Raw genomic sequence first — 18,749 nt, forward strand, 5'->3', positions numbered from 1 at the left:
CCTACTGTCACAGGACAGATTGTGAAATAGTAGAACCTTCATATTTTTCCTTCAATCTCCTAACTCAGAAAGAAAGAAAGAAAGAAAAAGAGAAAGAGGAAGGGAAGGGAAGGGAAGGAAAGGAAAGGGAAAGAAAGGAAAGGAGTGAAATGAAATTGATAAACAACCTTCCTCCATCACTCATCAACGTAACAGGGTAGGGCATGGTAGTATATTCTCTAAAAGATATTTTATTGGTTTTATAATATGCCTTTCATTTCACTATCTGATTTTAAGAAGAAATTGTCAGGAATACAATAATGAGAATTCAGAAATTTGCAACATAAATACATTCTTCTACCACAAAAGCTTTCTTACCCCTTTAAGTTGTTCTCATCCCCACTGCAAACAGTCAAGTTTCTTTAACGCTATTGGGATGACCCAAGTGGGCAAAGCTGGGCTGGGACAAGCTGCTTTGTTCTGCCAGAAAGAGTCCATCCCCGAGGGGAAATTTCTTCTCACCTCCAGGATCCCCTGGGCTTTCTGGGCTGACTCAGGACTTCATATGCAGCCTGAATCTCCAGGAAATGCCTCTGAGCCTCCTCAGTTCCGTGCCGGTTGTGGTCAGGGTGCCAGATCTTCACTAGCTGCCGGTATCTTTGATGTATTTCTTCATTTGTTGCCCCCTCTGAGAGACTCAAAACCTTAGGGAAACAGAAGCTGACAAATTAGAATTCCGTAAATTTCAGAGCACCTGGGCCTCTCCTGCTTGCTTGCTAAAGGAGGCTGTGCTATCCCTGGAGTTGGCTTCTACTTGTCTGAGAGAAAGACCAAGAGCCTCAGATTAGAATCCAGCCTTTGAAAAAAAAAAAAAAAAAGAATCCAGCCTTTGGAAACATGGGCTAGCCTGGATCTCTTGGCAAGAACGAAGATTTGCCTTGAATCACAGCTGCCCATTTTCTAACCTGGGACTTCACATCCCTGACAAGATCTCTTCCTTGCAAGAGAAATAAGTACATATTATCCACCAAAGACATGTACAAGAATGTTCACAGCAACTTGATCAGAATGGTCCCAAACTGGAACTAACCTAAATGTTCATTAACAGTAGAGTGGATAGATAATGTGTAGTATATTCATAAAATGGGATACTATACAACAATGGAAACAATTTATAATTGTAACAGTATTTATTCATACTGCATGCAACAGTATGAATAAATCTCACAAACATAATGTTGAATGAAAGAAGTCGGACGGGTGCCTGGGTGGCTCAGTTGGTAGAGCATGTGACTCTTGATCTCAGGGTTGTGAGTTCAAGTCCCATGTTAGGAGTGGAGACTACTGTTTTTTTTTTGAAAGATTTTATTTATTTATTTGACAGAGAGAGGCACAGCGAGAGAGGGAACACAAGCAGGGGGAGTGGGAGAGGGAGAAGCAGGCTTCCCGCCAAGCAGGGAGCCCAACCTGGGGCTCGATCCCAGGACCCTGAGATCATGACCCGAGCCAAAGGCAGACGCCCAACGACTGAGCCACCCAGGCGCCCCAAGGAATGGAGACTACCTTTAAAAAATAAATATAAATAAAATATAAAATATAAATAAAATATAAATAAATTAATTTTTAAAAGAAAGAAGTCAGACATAAAAGAGTACATACTGAATGATTCCATTTATCTGAAGTTCAAGAATGGGCAAAACTAATCTATGGTAACAGAAGTCAGAATAGAGGTTCCCTCTGAGGGATGCAAGGGAACCTTCTTAGTGCTGGATATATCCTATACTTTGATTTGAGTGGTGGTTACATAGATGTATACATAAAACTTATACACTTTATATGTATCTCAATAAAAAGTAAACAACATATATGTATCCTTTTCCCACTCACTATTAGAGCTTCTGTACCTTCACCCATTGCACACAGAAGCCCAAAGAAATCAGGACACTCTTCTAGGGCCCGGCCCAGCAGACATGAAAACAGTACTTCCACGGAAGGGGGCATCATTTCCAATAAAGCTTAGCTTAACTCCCAGAGCTGTCCCAGCCAGGAATGAGAGAGAACAAAGCCTTACCTGGTAAGCCAGCTGACGCTTCTCTTCCTGAAAACTGCTAACAAACTCATAGAGCTTCTCCCACTCCTGGAAGTCGCCGCTGCTGAAGCCAGGATCCCCCACCAGCAGCCTCCAGACCCGGTAAGGCAGAAGGAGGACAGACTCCGTGAGGGGGCCAAGGAGGGGGAAGAAGCTGAACCAACTCAAGAAGGAGCCAAGGGTTTCTGCCACATAGCTGAGGGTGGCTGCTGTGTTGCAAAAGGCGCTGTAGGCTAGTGGGCCTGTGAAAGCCAGGTAAGCCAAGCCCAGACGATAGAGCCGAACACTGAGCGTCTCTGACCCAACTGAAGCTTTATAGCGGCGATGCTTCTGGGCTGTAATGCTGGCAGCCAAGCTAATGGGCAGGATGGCTATAGGGCGGCCGTAGAAGAGAGGGGAAGTAAGAAATGCTGCCCCTAGAGTATTCTTAAAGTCTGAGGTCTGGTTGCCAACAGCAGCCACCAGCAAGACCCCTAAGCCAACTGCCAGTGGGAGGCCCACAATATAGAAGTTGGCCATGAAAGAAAGGCTAATGAGAGCCACCAGGCCAAAATAGATGCCCACTATCATCTGGGCGACAAAGCGAATAAGACTCAGAGGGGGTGTCCTCCCTCCGGAGCTCTGCCTCTGCCCCTCGGTTCTGTTGGCCTGAGCTACAAAGCTTGGGAGCTTCCAGAATTCCCAGAGCCAGCCCAGCCCACCCCCTCCCAGGGTAAGCATCCAGAGCAGTGCATGACTGTCCCGCCCAAGGTATAGGTGGTGGAGCCCAGCAGGGCCCCCTACAGCCCAGAGGGCATAGGTCACCAAGAGCCCCTTGGCCATCCTCTAGCGAAAGGGTGTCAGATCAAGTTCAGTGGCACCTGACATTGCCCAGAATGCAGAAATCTGGGGTCATCTGTGAGAATCATGGCTGTTATGGTCCCAGAGTTATCCTTAGACCCTAAGAGATGGAAAAAAGCAGTGGTAAGACTATATCCAGGTCCCAACCCAGCAAACCATTTCTCCTTCCAACAATAATCAAGTGCAGATCTTCCTGAGTGTCCCTGAAATGCAGATTCTCCCATACCCTTTGGTTTGGCACCTCATTTCTGTTTTTTTACAAGCATAGCCACTCCAAATTTAGGAGAGAAAAATGTTTTTAAATACTTTCAGTTGATGTAGAACTCAGCACACGGACAGAAAAGCAGCGGCTTAAGTTTCAGACCACTGATTCCTGGAATGACTTATGGGGGGAGTGGAGTGAACAGGAGTGAACAGAATGCCCTTCTAAAGTTTCTACACATTTTGAAAGTCCCCTGCCCCTCCCAGCGCTCCTCAAGTTCACCCTATGGCTGCCCTCAGACACACGGCCAAGGTTTCAGCCCCTCTCCAGCCTTCCCATCTCTCCAAACCACGCAATCTTCCCACAAGTCACACTTGAAAGAGGGTCCTGAGGTCCCTCCACTTAAACAGCTCTGGAAAACTAACATTTTGACCTAGACCCTGGCACCCCGCAAAGGCAGACTTGGAGTCTCTACAAAGAGGCCTGATGAACACCCAGAACACCAAACCAGATGCAAAGGTGTGCCTGCCAGTGTCTCCCCGCTACGTAGAGTGGGCCTCAAGACCACCAGCCAGTTACCTGCTAGTCCCAGGGTGGGCGGCCGTACCTGGGTACTCCGGCTCCCAGACCCCGTCAGACCAGTCATTTCCTTTGACTAGAAAGTCAAAATGGCCCCTCTCACTCCGCTCCCACTTGCATCCAAATGGACTTTGTCTTTCTGTGTTTGCTGTGTCACGGAAGTGGGGCCATCCGGATCAGGCCCCTCCCTAAGCACCCCCCGCCCCTCCCCGGCCTCTTCGGGATCACCTTTCAGCCTCGGGCTCCCTCTCGCCCGCCCTTTCGGGAAAACTCGGTGTAAGGCTTTCAGGGCGCATCCAGCCTCCCCGGGCTCAAAGGGGAGGGCGCAGCGCCCCACTCCGGGCCCAGCGCGCCTGCACCGCGGCACTGCCGCCACCAGGTGGCGCTGCCGCTTACGGAAGGGCGTGGCCGGGCGGGTCTCCAGACTCACCTTGTCCAGTTGCCCGGGCAAAGCAGACCAGAGCGGTTCCCTACAAACGCAGAAATAGGTCTTTGGTCGCCCCTTTCCACCCCTACAGACGAGAGGGTGTCTTGTCCCTCACCTCAGGGTGCGCTCTCTTCCTACTCCGTTTTCTTTCAAGACTGCCATGGATGGCTCCACTTCCAATTCTTCTAAGGCTGACTCACCCATGCAGAGGCCTCAGAGAGGACCTCCAGCCCCCGAGTTTGCCTCGTCTGCCCCACCTTCAGGCCTGCCAGTCAGGGGGATTACATCGAGACCTGAGCCTGAGACCTGAGGGGCCTCCAGATCTAGCCGGAGCCCAAGTCCGCTGTATCCTGAGGTCTACGGGCAAGAGGCAGAATCAGTAGCAAAAAGGGATATGGGGTGAGGGGCGTCCCATCGGGAGAGCAGAGCGGGAGCGAGAGCGAGGCCGCAGCACCAGAGCAGTCGGCCTTCCTCCCACCTCGATGCTGGGAAGGAGCTGGGATGCAAGATGCCTTCGCTTCAGTGCCCTGGGCTCCAATCCTCGTTCTGCTACGTGACCTTGGCCAAGTCACGCCGCTTCTGGGGCCTGTTTCCTCCTCTGTAGAGGAAAGGCTTGGATCTCCAAGGTCCCCCAGCCTTGACTTGGGGGTGCGGTGGGCCTGGTGGCCCCCACGCCCGTCTCCTCCGCGTAGCGGACAGAGTGCTTCTGTTCCTCCACAGCGCCAGCCCCTCAGCCCTTATCCCGGCCCGGGGAGGGAACGCGGCTCGCCTAAGGCGCCTGAGGGCTCACGGAGGGGCCAGCGCTGGGAGGGGCCCCAAAGCGACGCTGGAGCCGCCAGCTGGGGGGCGGGGGCGGACAGGGCGCTGAATAATGAATGAGACTTAATTGGGCCCGCTCTGCCAGGCGGCGCGCTAAGCTCAGCAAACAGCTCGGGCGGCGGCGGCCGCCGCTGGACAAACAAACTCGCTCCCCGCGCTGGAAGCGGGGTGAGGGAGGCAGCGGCGGAACGGGGAGGGAACGGGTAGGCCGCCTGGCCCCTGGGCCGCCGCGCGCCGCCAGCTCCGAGGCCCGAGGAACCCAGGGCTGCTGGGCGGTGCTGGCCTCCCAGAGAGTGGTGGTCGGGGACCGGGCTCAGGGTTCGATCCCTGGAAGCGAGGGCCGGGGGAGGGGGAGAGAAGCGGATTGTGCGGTGGGAGCCAGGGGCCCAAGGGCGACAGGAGTGCGCGGAAAAGATGGAGAAATGAGTGGAGGGCGGAGGAGAGAGGGAGAAGTGAGGGAAGAAAAAGCGCACCGGGGGAGGGGCTGTCGGGGTGGGGGCGGGAGAAGAGCAGTTACCGAGAGGAAAGGGAAGACTGATGGAGGAACAAGCGAAGGGCGGCGCGAGGGGCCGGGAGAAGAAGAATTGGAGAAGAGTCAAGGAGAGGGATGGGAGGTGACCGGAATGAGAACGAGAGGGCGGCGGGGCGGGCAGGAGGCGCCCCTGCCTCCGCCTCGCCCCGCCGCGCTCCCGCCCTAGCGCTCTCTCCAGCCGCCCGCACTCACTTTGTCACAATTACGGGGCCGTCACTCGGCCCGGATTGTTTTCCCCAAATTGTTGTTCTATAAACTGGCGCGGGTGGGAAGTGGGGGGATCTGACAAGCTGAAGCGGGAGGGGAGGGTCTGAACTGCGGTGGCGGAGTATCTACCCACAAGCGGACCGGGGCGGGCAGGTGAATCCAGAGACCCACGCGGGAACTCTGGTCGGTGCCCCAGCCTCGCTGCAGGTCCCGCTTTTTTAACCGTCCTGGCCCTTCTCAGCCTCGGCTGCCTCGGTTTCCCCAACAGAGGACTGTGAGGATTGGAGCGCAGGGGCCGCCGCGGCAGTTGTATGTGGGGCCCAAACTTCCCCGCTCGCCCATTCTCTTTTGTTCTTGATACCCCGGCCACAGCGGGAGGGGGTCTATCCCAGCTCAGCCGTCCCCAGAGCGCCCCTCGGATGCCTGCTCACTCCCGCTGGATGGCCAGACTCCCACCCCCCACAGGTCTAGGCCACCCCTGGCCCCGCCCGCGCCCTCCAGCCGCTCGGTGCCCCCACGCCACCTTGTCCCTCAATTGCGCAAACATCTGTTGCGCGCCCACTGTGAGCCAGAGCCGCGCCAGCCTTCCTCCCCCCGCACCTCTCCCCCGCCACCCGCCCCTGCCGGCCCGCCCGGCCTGTCGGCTTCGTGACAGCCGCCGCCGAAGCCCAGGCCCCGCGGGAGCGGCCTGAGAGGAGCCGCCGCATGGCTGGCTCCGACACCGGCCTCCCCGGCGGCTCCAGGGGCAACGGAGGGTGGCGGCCGCTGAAGCGAGACCGGAGCCGGCCCGCAGAGTTGGCAGAGCTGGGCCGGGGAGGGGGGAGAACCCCTGCGCGGGCCTGTCTCCCGTCTCTGAGGCCTGTCGGTCTCCTCATTCCATTGCCCTAGGGTCGGCCCGGCCGGGAGCCCGCCGGGCTCCGCGCGCCTGGGACCCGGTTGGCTCCCGTGCCCCCTCCCCCAGTCCGGGTGATTTACACGCGGGCTCGGCGCAGCGGCCGCTTCCCAATCAGGAATATCGACCCCGGGCGGGGCCCCCGGGCCGCATCGATCCCTCTAAGGCTCGGGATTTAAAAATGTCAAATTTGCCTTTTCCAGGCGGGCGGAGGGGCGGGGGGGGGGGGGGGGGGGGGGGGGGGATGGAGGAGGGCGGCTGCGGGGGTGGGGGCGGACAGCGGGGCATCGACCAGGTGCTTGTGCCCTGAATGAGAAGCGACCGGGTCGTGGCCATCCTTGGGTTGCAGTAGTCTCTAGATGCGGGCAGGAAGGAAGCCTTGCTTCCTTTCCCATTCCCATGGGCCTCACCGTTGCATTGGCATATTCCCAAACGGAGAAGCCACAGAGGAACAAAGACATCCCCCAAAATGTAGGGAGACAAATTTGGAGGAGATCCCTAAACATGGGCACAAGAAGAGGTACAGAGAGAAAGATATAGAGGCTCCAAGAGATACCCTAGCTATGAGGAAGAGCAAGGCAAAAGGAAGGTGGCTGAAAGACACACTGAACAAAACGGGGGACCAGAGATCCAGAATCACCCCCCAACTCTGCCCTATAGACCCAGGAGATTCAGGACTGGGAAAGAAGTCAGGCTTAACCTTCTGGTGTGTTTGAGAGTGGGGGAGGACAAAGCCAGGTGAAGAAAGAGTTATTAGAGAGAGGAATCAGACTAGAATTAGCCTTATTCTCCCAAGGTTTCAACTAGTAACTGGACCTGAGATCCAAAAGATAAGGGTCCCAGGGGCCACTAGCCCAGGTTCCAAAGAGGTCTGATGGTCTGACCCCTGACTGAGATCCACGTCCTCCTCTCTGACCACCACCAGCCTGGGGAACTAAGATGTGTTGGAGAACACATCCTGTATGTGATGAAGACTGTGTATATATAGGGGTGTGGACTATAGAAAACTCTAGTAACCACTTCCTTCCCCAGGACTCAGCAACTGGGTCTCCAGGCTTTGGAAAAAGCATCCATTACTTTCAGGAAGGTTGGGAAAGGGGTGATGTCTGGGGTGGACGTGATGGAAAGGAGCACTTGTCCAGACCAGCATCCTCACAGTTAACATCTATCCCCCCCCACTCCCAGCAGCATACCTCAGCTGTCACTGTGCAGACTGCCATTTCCTACAGAACTGGAGCGAGCTGACAGCGAGTAGTGTGTGTGTGGGGTGGGGGCAGCGCAGACACGAAAGAAGAGGTTGTGGCTGATCCTTAGACACACACAACACACACCACCACTGACAAAATCAGGTCGACACGTTCCTAAAACTGACCCACACTGTCACTGACTTCCACGTGTGACTCACACGCATCAATCAATCCCTGTCACACACACCACCTCTGTGTGCGCAGACATGCACAATTCCTCCCAGGTCAGGCTGAAGCGCCCAGTCCTAAGGCCTGTCTACACACTTTCTTAGACCTTAAATCGCCTAACCCAAGGAGAGGGCTTAGGTTCCCGCCCCCACTCCCCAAATTCTACAACCAGAGCCAGCTCCAACGGCTGAGAGGCCGAGCTCAAGGAAGTCAAGTACCAGGGTCGAGGCGAAGAATCGGGAGCTGACCGGTCGGTGGGGCTATTAAACGCCTTCCTTACTCTCCCTCCTGCCACTGGCCTCTTTCCGGGCACGTCCACTCGCTGCTCGCCCGGCCCGCCGTCCGCCTGTCAGTCGAGTAATGAATGCGCGCTCCGGGGCCCGGGCCCCCCCCCCCCCCGGAGTCGTTCATCACTGCCAGCCACCGCCCACCTCTCGGCCGCCCGCCGGGAGGGTAAGCGGCCCAGGCGGCGAGAGCCCCTCTCCCCCCACCTCGACCACTAATTGTCAGATTGAGATGTTGATTTGTCAGCTGGGAGCTAGCGCCAAAGAATCCGCAGTAAAACCCGGACTCCTTGAACTTCCTCTCGGGTGCGCGCGGGTTTGCCCAGCCCTGGAGCTTTTCTGGATTTGATGTGGACGGGTTGGATTTCACTTAGAGATGGGCAATGGGAGCGCAGTATCACTCTATTCCGATAGGAGGCGCACCAGGCTACAGACCCTCAGTTTCCCTAGGAAAGCTCGTCTTGGGCGCAGTACCACTTGTACAGACCGGAGGCCCCTAGGGCTTCGTCCCCCAGTCTCCCAGCAGGGGGCGCCTGGCCCACCACCCTCTTCTCTTCTGCAGCTAGATCCCTGCTTCCGCACTGGAAGCCCCCAAGGCAGCGGTCCCCCAGTCCGCCTTCAGGTCACGCCCGTGGCCATATCCTGCCCTCTCTCTCCTGCAGGTGCCTCCGGCCTCCCGCAGCCCTCGGTTCTCCCGCAGGAGGCGCCCCTGTTGCAGGTCCGCCCTCGCCTTGGCCTAGGCGCCTAGGCTCTAGTCCCACCCCCGCCCTCTCCCCAGCCAGGGCCCCGGAGCTCCCCCGGCGGCCGGCTGAGTGACGGGCGGCCGGTGATTATGCGGAGGGGGGAGCGGGGTGCGCCGCGGGCGGCAGCGCTGACCCTTCACATTTCCGATCCGCGGGGACCCTCATCCATCCGAAGCTGCTCTTTGTCTGGCCGCCTAATTGCCGGCGGACAGGATGGATGGCGGGACCGACAGCCGCGGAATCCCTAATAAAGGCCGCGGCCGCCGGGGAGGGAGCGCGGAAAGGAGGGGGAGCAAGAAGGAAGGGATGGAAGGAGGTGGGAGGAAGCACCCGGCCGCGGCCGCCGACTCAGAGCGGCTCACGCCGTAGCCAGGCCGGCCTGGGGTGCAGGACCAGGCGTCCCGGATGGACCCGGGTCCGGGCGCGGTGGATATGGGTCTTGTTAAGTGTCCTGTTTGTTGCAGAAGAGGAAAGAGCCGCGAGCAGAAAGAGCATTCTAAGGCCGACCCCGCTTAGCCTTGCCCTCGAGGCTTCCAGCTTGGCGCTGCCTCCTGGGCTCCCGGCTCTCGCCAGCTGGCGCCCCTCCCTCGGCCCCCTGCACACCCCCTCCTCTGCTCACCTGTCGGTCTCCCAGCGCGGATCCAATATCCCGGCGGAGAAATGAGGGGTCTGACAGCTGTCTGTGCGGCCGCTCGCCACATTTCATTAACTGGAGGCTGGAGCGGGCGGATGGTGGGGGCGAGGGGGGAGCAAAAGGAGGCGGAGAGGGAGGCCAGGGCGAGGAGATGCACCTGGCCAGGGGTCAAGGGCTGCGGAAGTAAGTCAGCAGCGCGATCTTGCCTGACAGACACCTTGGAAACAGTCTCTGCCCCCTCCCGGTGGGAGCCAGGAGCCTGTCCTCAGCCCAGTGGGCGCTAGCGCGGCCCTTTGAACCCCAGGCTGCACGGAGCTGCGGTGCGAGGAGGAGTGGCAGCCCTAGGGCCTGCCGACCCTCCGCGCAATGGGGCAAAATGTGCGCGGGACCTTGGGCCGAGACTGTTTTCCCACCGGTGGTGGGAGGAGAGAGGCCCTCAGCGCCACCCCCCTGCCCCGGCCAGCTTTCCTCCCTTTTGCCTCTTGAAAACAATTTTCCTCCGATTGGTTTCGTTTCCTTCTCCATCCCTATTCTCTGCCCACTCCTTTTGAACGGCTCCTCTCCGCAGCTAACTTCGTCCGACGGTTAGCTAACAATTGAGCACCTGTTGGGTGTCAGGCTCCACAGCGCAGGGGTGGGGGATGAGGGACACTGAGCCAAGGCCCTGCCCTGTTGGCCTCACTCACATAGATCTCCTCCGAGACCCGTTCAAATCTCGCTCCTCACTCCTGCCCTGCTTCTCTCCCCCTTCCACTGTCTCCATCTCCATCTCTCTTCTCCAGGGCACTGAGATCAGAACTCTAGTTCTAGGCCTGCCACTTACAGGGTGATACAGGGCAAGCCATTTCTCCTTTCTGGGCCATTGCCTCATTTGTAAAAATGGAGACGATATATCCACCTCTCAGGGGTGCTGTGAGGATGCAGTAAGAACTTGCATATAGAAGCCCTAAAATACAGCAAACACTCAATTATATGATTTCCCTTTCCATGTTATCCCCTGTCCTCTCAGGTGGGCAAAGTTCCTTTCTCTTCATACCAGGGGTCTGGTACCAGGGAACCCAGGCTGCTTCCAGTTCTGTGTGCTCTTACATGTGGGCGCTGGAAGCCAGCGTGTGTGTGAGGGGGTGGGGGCCACACTATAAATTACCCAAAAAATGAGGAAGGAGAGAGTGCAAGCAAACAAAAGTGCTTTCTTAGATCGTAATGTGACATCAGCCAGCTGGTTTCTCTCCTCTTACAAATGAGGAAACTGAGGCTTGTGGAGGTTCCCCTGCTAGTGACAGGGACAGGTCACACTGCTAGGATCTCTCCTCCCATGAGCCCTCTATTGCTCATCTCCTCACTCCTCTTCTTCCCTTGAGGGGGTCTGGGTCAGTGACGAGGAGTGTGGGAGAAGGAACAAAAAGAGAGAACCTTCAAGGAGCCAGGACCTTTCCACTAGACTTCATAAAATTTTAACACAAAAACTTCCTCAGAGTAGAAAGCACATATCACATGCAAATCATATGCTAATCGCATGCTAATCCAAAGTCTGGTCCTCAGAACTCTGACACACACCTGGCTGTAGGCTCTGGGGGAAATTCTTGGGAGATCCCTGGGTTCCAGGACAGGACAGACAAGAGATGTGTTCCACTTAGGCTCAGGTTATGGAATTAGGATTCATTTTAGGATTGGAGAGGAGTCAAGTATATAATTTGGGATTAGGGTCAGGGGTAGTGCAGAGTCAAGGGTGGAGGTTAAGGTAGGATTCAGATTGGGCTGTCTTTTTATTTTACTTATTTATTTTTAAGTAAGCTTTACGCCCAAAGTGGGGCTTGAACTCACAACCCCAAGATCAAGAGTCACATGCTCGTCTGACTGAGCCAGCCGGGCGCCCCTGGGCTGTGCTTTTAAAGAGGGGAGTATAGGGGACTCTTTAAAGGCCTCCTTTCCCCTCCCCTTCCCCCATCAGACTCGTCCCCACCTCCACTGTCCTTGCCACGTCCTGCAGCACACCCTTCTCTGCCTACTTCCCTCCCCAACCACACCACCTCCCTGGGGCCTCCCAGTTTGGCTGCCTGGGGAGCTCTGGATAAATCGTCCCAGACCCCAGCCTGAGCCTCAGCATTTCCTCTTGAGCCCAGACACTTGGCTTCTGGCCCCAGGAGCACTGGCTGGCCTTGACCCTACCCAGGTCCCTCATCGGCCGAATGTGACAGCTGCAGGGGAAGCAATAAGGACCTGGTGAGCTGGCAGCTTCATTCCAGAGCGTGGGGAAAGAGCAACAGAACATGAATAAATTCATGGAGCTGGCCCCTCAGCTCCCTGTGAGCCAAGCCTGCTCCCCCCCACCACACAGACCCGCTGCCGCCTGCAGCCCTGCTGGTCACCGCAGCTCACAGCCTGGGCTGGGGACGGGAGGAGAAGGGACGCTCCAGAGAGAAGAGGGCTGGGACCTGAAAGGGGCTGAGGTGAGGGGCTCAAAGAGAGGGCCTCGGTGAGTAGGAGAGTGGGTTGGGGAATGGGGCTGAGCAGTGAGGGCCTCTGGTCAGCGGAGGGAGGGCAGGGGAGGAGGGAGGAGGAAGGAGAAGGGTGGCAGGACCTGGGGACGATGGGGCTTGAGGATCGGGCAGGGTAGGCCAGCCTGAGCCCTGGCCTGCTCTCTCCTCTCTGATCCATCCATCATCCAGCCTGGGGGAGCAGTTCTGGAATTAGACATGCACGGGGCCGACATGGCCCTCAGCCCCCCGAGGAAGACAAATGGCGACAAAGACCTTGAATAAAATTTGTATTTATGGTTGGAGGAGGAGGCCCCTCCCCCACTGACTGCCAATCCTTTCTCTCCCAACCCTTTCAAGCATGTAGGGGCCTCCCTCCACACCAGCCGAGCCTCAGCAACCTCTTCTTCCTGCACCATTATGGGCTGGGAGGTGCAGGAAAGGGGTACAGAAAACAAGATGAGGGGAATCACCTTCCACCCCATAATCATGCCCTGGTGTGCCCCATGCCCTCCATTTTGCATAATTTATTCCTATGTATTACAGTCCTGGCTTATCCTAGTCAATAAGAGGTCCTTTGCAGCTGTCCACCTCCAGGGTCTCCAAACATCCCCACTTTTGCCAGTCCTGGAGCCCCTTTTCCAAACCTCTGGCCCTAGGGTCCCTTGTGAGCAAGAAATTTCCTCCAGAGGTGCCAGACCCTAAGGAAGGATTCGGCCACTAGCTTTTTTCCTGAACTCTGACCCCTCACAGAGGGGGATCTATCAAAGCTTGTGTCCCCTCTTGGTCACTTGGAATGACAGAAACAGTCACCTCTCACAGGAGGGTGCCCAGCATTTAATCTGCATTTTAGCTGTGTTAATTTGCATAACCAACTTCAAATCCCTCCCTCAAACATTTACTATGTGGGATCCAACTTCTTTGGGTTGCCATCTAACCACAAATTTTTGGGAAGGGGAAAGAGGCAGAGATGCTGGAACTGGACAATGTCTGGGACTTGGGCAGGAGTGGTGCTGGGCTGCGCTGGGCAGGCAGGACAAGTGGGAGACTACAGCTGCTTTCTGACTCTTTCTCCCCAGTAGATTCTCTACTTTTCAGTCCTAAGATAGGAGAGATGGCATTCATGGGGCCCCACATTTAGGGGCTAAGAGGAAGCCAAATACAAAAACCTCCCTTCAGACAACACACACACACACACACAAAGACAACACACAATCCACAATCCCACTCACACAGAAACACACATGGCCAGGGTCCCATGGCCTCGTCCACACTTGACAGCACACTGTCACAATGCACAGACCCAGAGCCTACCACTCTGTTGGAAGAACCGCCCCGCCCCCGCATCTTCCCCACAGTTGATATGTCACATTGGAGTCCGAACACGGACCTGGGTGTCTCTCTGCAGCGCGCCATTTACATTTCTCTCTCAATCTGTCAACCTGTCTCGGCTCTTGTCTCTCTCTCTCTGTCTCTGTCTCTCCCTCTCCCGCTCTGGGCCTGTCTGTCTCTTTTCGAAGCTTTGTCTCTGTCTCTGCGTCTCTATCTGGCTTTCTGTCTCTTTGATTTCTCTGTCGCTCCTTCTTTGCTTTCCTGTCGTTTCCTGCTAACTCCCCCAGGCTGATCTGCTTTCTCTCTGGTTCCCTCACCCTCTCCGCTGCTCTGCGCCCCCCAACATTGGGGGTCGAGGGTAGGGGTGGCTGGAAATTTGCCTTTTCCAGCTCAGACCAACATGTACTCGTTGAAGCTTTTACCATATGTTATTGGGTCACGGCACTGAGGCGCGTGGGGTGGCGAATTTCTATCTTTTATCGCCCTTCTTGTTTGTGGGCTTTTCTTTTGGTGGGGGGGTGCTTTTTTAGCTCTGGAATCCACCTCTGTCTTCTTTCTGTGTGTGTATGTCGACCCCTTTTTATCCCATATCTATTTCTGGCTTCCTCCGGGCTCTGGGAACACCAAACTCAGGGTGGGGTGAAAGTAAGGATAGGGTGGGAGCAGTGAATCCCTGCAGAATCGGCTCAGAACAGGCAGGAACCGAGAAGCTGGGGGGACGCTGGTGGGGGCCTCTGCCTGCCCCGCCCCCGCGCTTCCCACTCTGGGCGCCAGGGGTCGCTCCGCCCCGGGCCGCTTATAGAGGCTCCCGCCGCGCAGCGGCTCACACCACCCGCACTGCCGCCCGGGGAGGGAGGGGAGGAAGGTTAGGGACGCAGAGAGGGAGAGCTCTAGCTGGAGAGAAACGCGGGGCCAGGGCTCTAGCAGGGGCTGGGGCCGCTGCTGGGGTAGAAAGGTGCGTCAGTGCTCGCCAAGAGCCAGAGCGCAAACCTACGAGGAGGTCGCGTCCGGTGGGCGCCATCCGCAGCGCCGAGCCCGGGACGTCCAGAGCGCTGAGAGTAGTGCCCCGTTCCGGCCGGGAGCGATCCGTCTGGGTAGCCGGGGACCTAGGCGCCGCCATCCTGTCCGGGGAGCAGGCATCCTAAGATCTGTAAGAAACCGGCCGTCCGCGAAGCCGCTGATTTCAGGCGCCCGGGAACCTTAGACTGAACAGGAGGATAATAGAGGACCACGGGTTTTGAACCGTCGGGAGCCCCCTGGTCCAACCCACGGGGGGGACCTCCGCCTTGACGGAAGGTTGGGGGGACGGCACCTCTGAGGCGGGAGCCCGCAGGGGCGGGGGGGCCGGGCGCAGCCGTCGGGTGGGTCCCGACCCAGGCCCGAGCCCGGCCGCCGCCTCCGGGGCCCTCGGAGAGCCCCGGGCCTCCGCCGCCATTGCGCCCAAGAGTGAGGAGGATCTGCTGGCCCTGGCCGCTTCGCGGCTGAGCCGCCGCAAGCGGGTGGCGGGCGCGGCCGTCGGGGTGGCCATGGTGCTGCTGCTCCTGGTGGCCATTCCGCTGCTGGTGCACAGCTCCCGCGGGCCGGCGCACTATGAGATGCTGGGTCGCTGCCGCATGGTATGCGACCCACACGGGCCGCGAGGCCCTGGACCCGACGGCGCGCCCGCCTCCGTGCCTCCCTTCCCTCCGGGCGCCAAGGGAGAGGTGGGCCGGCGCGGGAAGGCAGGTCTGCGAGGGCCCCCGGGACCCCCAGGTCCCAGAGGGCCCCCAGGAGAGCCGGGCAGGCCAGGTCCACCGGGTCCTCCCGGCCCAGGCCCTGGCGGGGTGGCGCCCCCTGCCGGCTACGTGCCTCGCATTGCCTTCTACGCGGGTCTGCGGCGGCCACACGAAGGTTACGAGGTGTTGCGCTTCGACGACGTGGTTACCAATGTGGGGAACGCTTACGAGGCGGCCAGCGGCAAGTTCACCTGCCCCATGCCAGGTGTCTACTTCTTCGCTTACCATGTGCTCATGCGCGGCGGTGACGGCACCAGCATGTGGGCCGACCTGATGAAGAATGGACAGGTGAGGTGCCCCTCCCCCACCCAGGCCCAGAGCCGACCCGGTAGCTTTCTAAATCTCCCTGCACTCATTACACCCGAGGCCTGCATTCGAACCCCTCTCCCAACAGCGTCACTGAGTCCAGAAACGCCAGGCTGCCAAGAACTTATAAATTGCTTCATTTAGCCGAAGAGGAAGTAGGGCCAGAGAAAGGAAATGACCTGCCCAGGGTCTCACTGAGCATTAGGAATGGTGTCAGACTCAGAACTCAGGACTCAAAGCTTAATGTCTCTACAGCTGCTAACCTCACACTCCAACTACAGGCAGCCCTACACCAAAACTTCTTTGGTGTCTCACCCTGCCAGCTAGCGTCTTTTCTCGTCCTGTCTTGGGCCACCCTCTCTTCTGAGGCAGCCCGTCTGGCTTTCGGGTTTCCCAGCCTCACGGTGGGTGAGTTACCTGGAGTCTGGCTCCTTCGAATTAGAATGGAATCCAGGTCTCTGGCAATGAGCAGTCGGCAGCTGTTCTCTTGTGGAGGCATTCAGCTTGAATTTTCGAGTAAAAGGTAAAAAAGAAAGACAACACTCGCCCAGGGCCTGCGACCGATTCTAGAGCTGGCCTTACCCTGAGCTAATACTGACTCGGTAGGCAGGGGTGGAAATCGTGTGGCAGTTCACAGGTCAGCCAGGCGGCATGATGAAAGGGATTTGGAGGGGGAAAGAGGCAAAGGACAGATAAAGCAGAAGCTTTGGACCCCGGCCTGGTTCTGTAGGCCCCACATCTTCCCTGGCAACCTCTGGCCTCCAGGTTCTGCTCCTCCCTGTCCCTGTGGTCAGAGTTGGAGTCACTGCCCCCTTGGCTTGGGAGAATAGCTCCAAGGACTCAGCTGGAGCACGGGGACACGCAGAGAGGGAAGGAGAGGCCGCAGGGGTGGGGGTTGGAGGAGGCGCCTGGGCCCCACAAGCCGCAGGGGGTACGATTGGGGCTAAGCAGTGACCTCTGAATGCCCTGCGCCGTGGCGCATCAGGCCTGCTGGTCCTGGAGGTCCGAACCCCGGTCCTGCTTATGGCTGCAGCACCCTCCCGCTCCAGGACTAGTAGGCACTGCACTGGGGTCTCCTCCCAGCAGGGCTGCCCAGGAACCCAAGGAAAAAGAAAGTGTATGCGTGTCTGTATGGGAGTGAGAGCTGTATGTGTGTAAGGGAATGAGAGTGTGTGTGCGTGATGTGAGTGTGTCTGTGGGTGCGGGGTACGAAGGTGTGATAACAGAGCAGTGTCTAGCTGCATGTGGCACTGAGTAGGTGTGTGTGGTCTATGCAGGGTGTCTGTGAGCAGAAGGAGGGGGCGAGTGTCTATCTAGAGCGTGCCGGTTTCCGAGGGGGCGGGGGCCCCGCGGCTCCCACTCTGTATTCCTCGGCGCGGGCGCTGCGGCCCTGGGGACGGTAAATAGTGATTAGAATAATGATGAATAATTAATGAGTTAATAACCAGCCCCGCGGGACAGGAAGGGGGGGCTGGGGAAGGGGCTGGCAGCCCAAGGCGACCAGCAGCGAGGCCAGAGGGAGGAAGGGGTTCCCTGTTGGGGTGGAAGGCGACCCCCATGTCGTGGCGCCGGTGGGCGCTAGAAGGGGAAAGGGCACCCAGAGGCGAGAATGCATCATTGCACCTTCCGGTGGCCCGCGCCCTTTGGCGTGCTATAGACACACCTGTGCGCCCTCACTGAGGGAAGGGGACGAAACTTTAGGAGGTCAGAGCGGGTTCAGAATCTTAGAAATTATCCTACAGGCTAATTTTATGGTTTAAATTATAATAATAGCAAACCCTATACAGCGTTTTCTAGATGCAAAGGGCTGTTCTAAGACTTCATATGTAGTAACTCATTTAATCCGAACAACCTTATGAGGTGGGCTCTATTATTACCTCCCATCCTTTGGTTCAAATTGAGGACCAGAGAAGGCGTGAGACTTGGCGAGTGGCACAGCTAGGGAATGGCAGTGCCTGGGAAGCTCAGCGCTCTCCCACCCTCCCCCTGTCCTCCCTAGCCCCTGCAGCCCGCTCCCCTGGTGCCGCCTTCACAGGCCCGGCGCTTCTGGCCACCGCAGCTCCGCCCGGGCTCAGGGGCCTGTTCTGTTCTCCCGCGCTAGGTCCGGGCCAGCGCCATTGCTCAGGACGCGGACCAGAACTACGACTACGCCAGCAACAGCGTCATCCTGCACCTGGATGTGGGCGACGAAGTCTTCATCAAGCTGGACGGCGGGAAGGTGCACGGCGGTAACACCAACAAGTACAGCACCTTCTCCGGCTTCATCATCTACCCAGACTGAGCAGGGAGGGCCCCACCCCCCGCACCCCGCTCGCCCTTCGCCTCCGCTCCCCTCGTCACCCACCTTCGGCCGACCCCACCCAAGACACCACCCCATCCTTTGAGAGCCTGGCGGCGGGGTGGACCTCCAGCTCCCGAGGCGGCCTTGCTGGGTGGACTCTCCACGCTCCGGGGTGGAAGTGGCTGGGGAGAGGAGGAGGCCGGGCTGAGCAGGAGCCGAGCGGCTCGGGAAGCCCCCCCCTCACCCCCCGGGGTCAGAGTGCGCGCCTGTGAAAGCCGCCAGAGAGTGGCGGAGGTCGGGGCCCTCTCTAGGGCTGGGGGGGCTGGGGAACAGCTTTATGGGCGGCAGCTGCAGGCGGAAAGGAAGCCCTGGCTTTGGTGGCTGGGGGGGGGGGGGGGGGGGGGGGGGCGGAGAGCAGAAGCAGGAGGCCGTCTAGTGGGAGGAGAGGAAACATCGGGCTGGCGCTTGTCCCCTGCCACCACAACTTGCTCTTGCCATCCTCTCCTCCCTTCATCCCCATTTTCAGGCTCCAGGCTCCGGCCTAGCAGCCTTCCTGTGAACTGGAAGAACCAGTGAATTCTTCCCCAGCATTTAAAACTCATTCTGTACAGTCCCCACTTCACCCCCATCCTGCCTAGGCCCTGGGGCTACAGCTGCTGTTACCTCTTCCAATAAAGTGAAGGTGGAGAATGTGTGTGCTTCTTAACTTGGTGCCGGAGTGGGGGAGAATGGCTGACCCTTTCCCTCACTCCTCTCAAGGACTCTGGCCCTACTACTCTCTGCCAGAGGCAAAGGTTTACTAATCCCTGGCAAGGCCTGTCTGCCGGGGGAGGGAAGAGGAGGGGAGTAGTCCAGGGCTTCTACTCTGACATGGAAAGGGAGGCGTATCAGCTTCAGGAGAGCTCTGAGGCTTCGTAGTGTAGGGAGACACCAGCC

General features: G+C 57.8%; 2 protein-coding genes across 2 annotated transcripts; one reads left to right on the top strand and one right to left on the bottom strand.

The window, feature by feature from the left end:
• Positions 1-100: 100 nt before the first annotated feature.
• On the bottom strand, positions 101-4,699 carry DNAJC22 (DnaJ heat shock protein family (Hsp40) member C22). The gene is made up of 3 exons (XM_032420937.1): positions 4,120-4,699; positions 2,051-3,008; positions 101-683 (listed from the first exon to the last, which is right to left on the bottom strand). The coding sequence occupies exons 2-3, from the start codon at positions 2,888-2,890 to the stop codon at positions 498-500; spliced, it is 1,026 nt and encodes a 341-aa protein (XP_032276828.1). The 5' UTR covers positions 2,891-3,008; positions 4,120-4,699; the 3' UTR covers positions 101-497.
• A 10,278-nt stretch (positions 4,700-14,977) lies between these two features.
• Positions 14,978-18,078, top strand: C1QL4 (complement C1q like 4). The gene is made up of 2 exons (XM_032420247.1): positions 14,978-15,514; positions 17,634-18,078. The coding sequence occupies exons 1-2, from the start codon at positions 14,978-14,980 to the stop codon at positions 17,811-17,813; spliced, it is 717 nt and encodes a 238-aa protein (XP_032276138.1). The 3' UTR covers positions 17,814-18,078.
• The last annotated feature ends 671 nt before the right edge of the window (positions 18,079-18,749 follow it).

This window comes from Phoca vitulina, unplaced genomic scaffold (genome assembly GCF_004348235.1).
Source record: "Phoca vitulina isolate PV1807 unplaced genomic scaffold, GSC_HSeal_1.0 scaffold23, whole genome shotgun sequence".
Classification (NCBI taxonomy): Eukaryota; Metazoa; Chordata; class Mammalia; order Carnivora; family Phocidae; genus Phoca; species Phoca vitulina.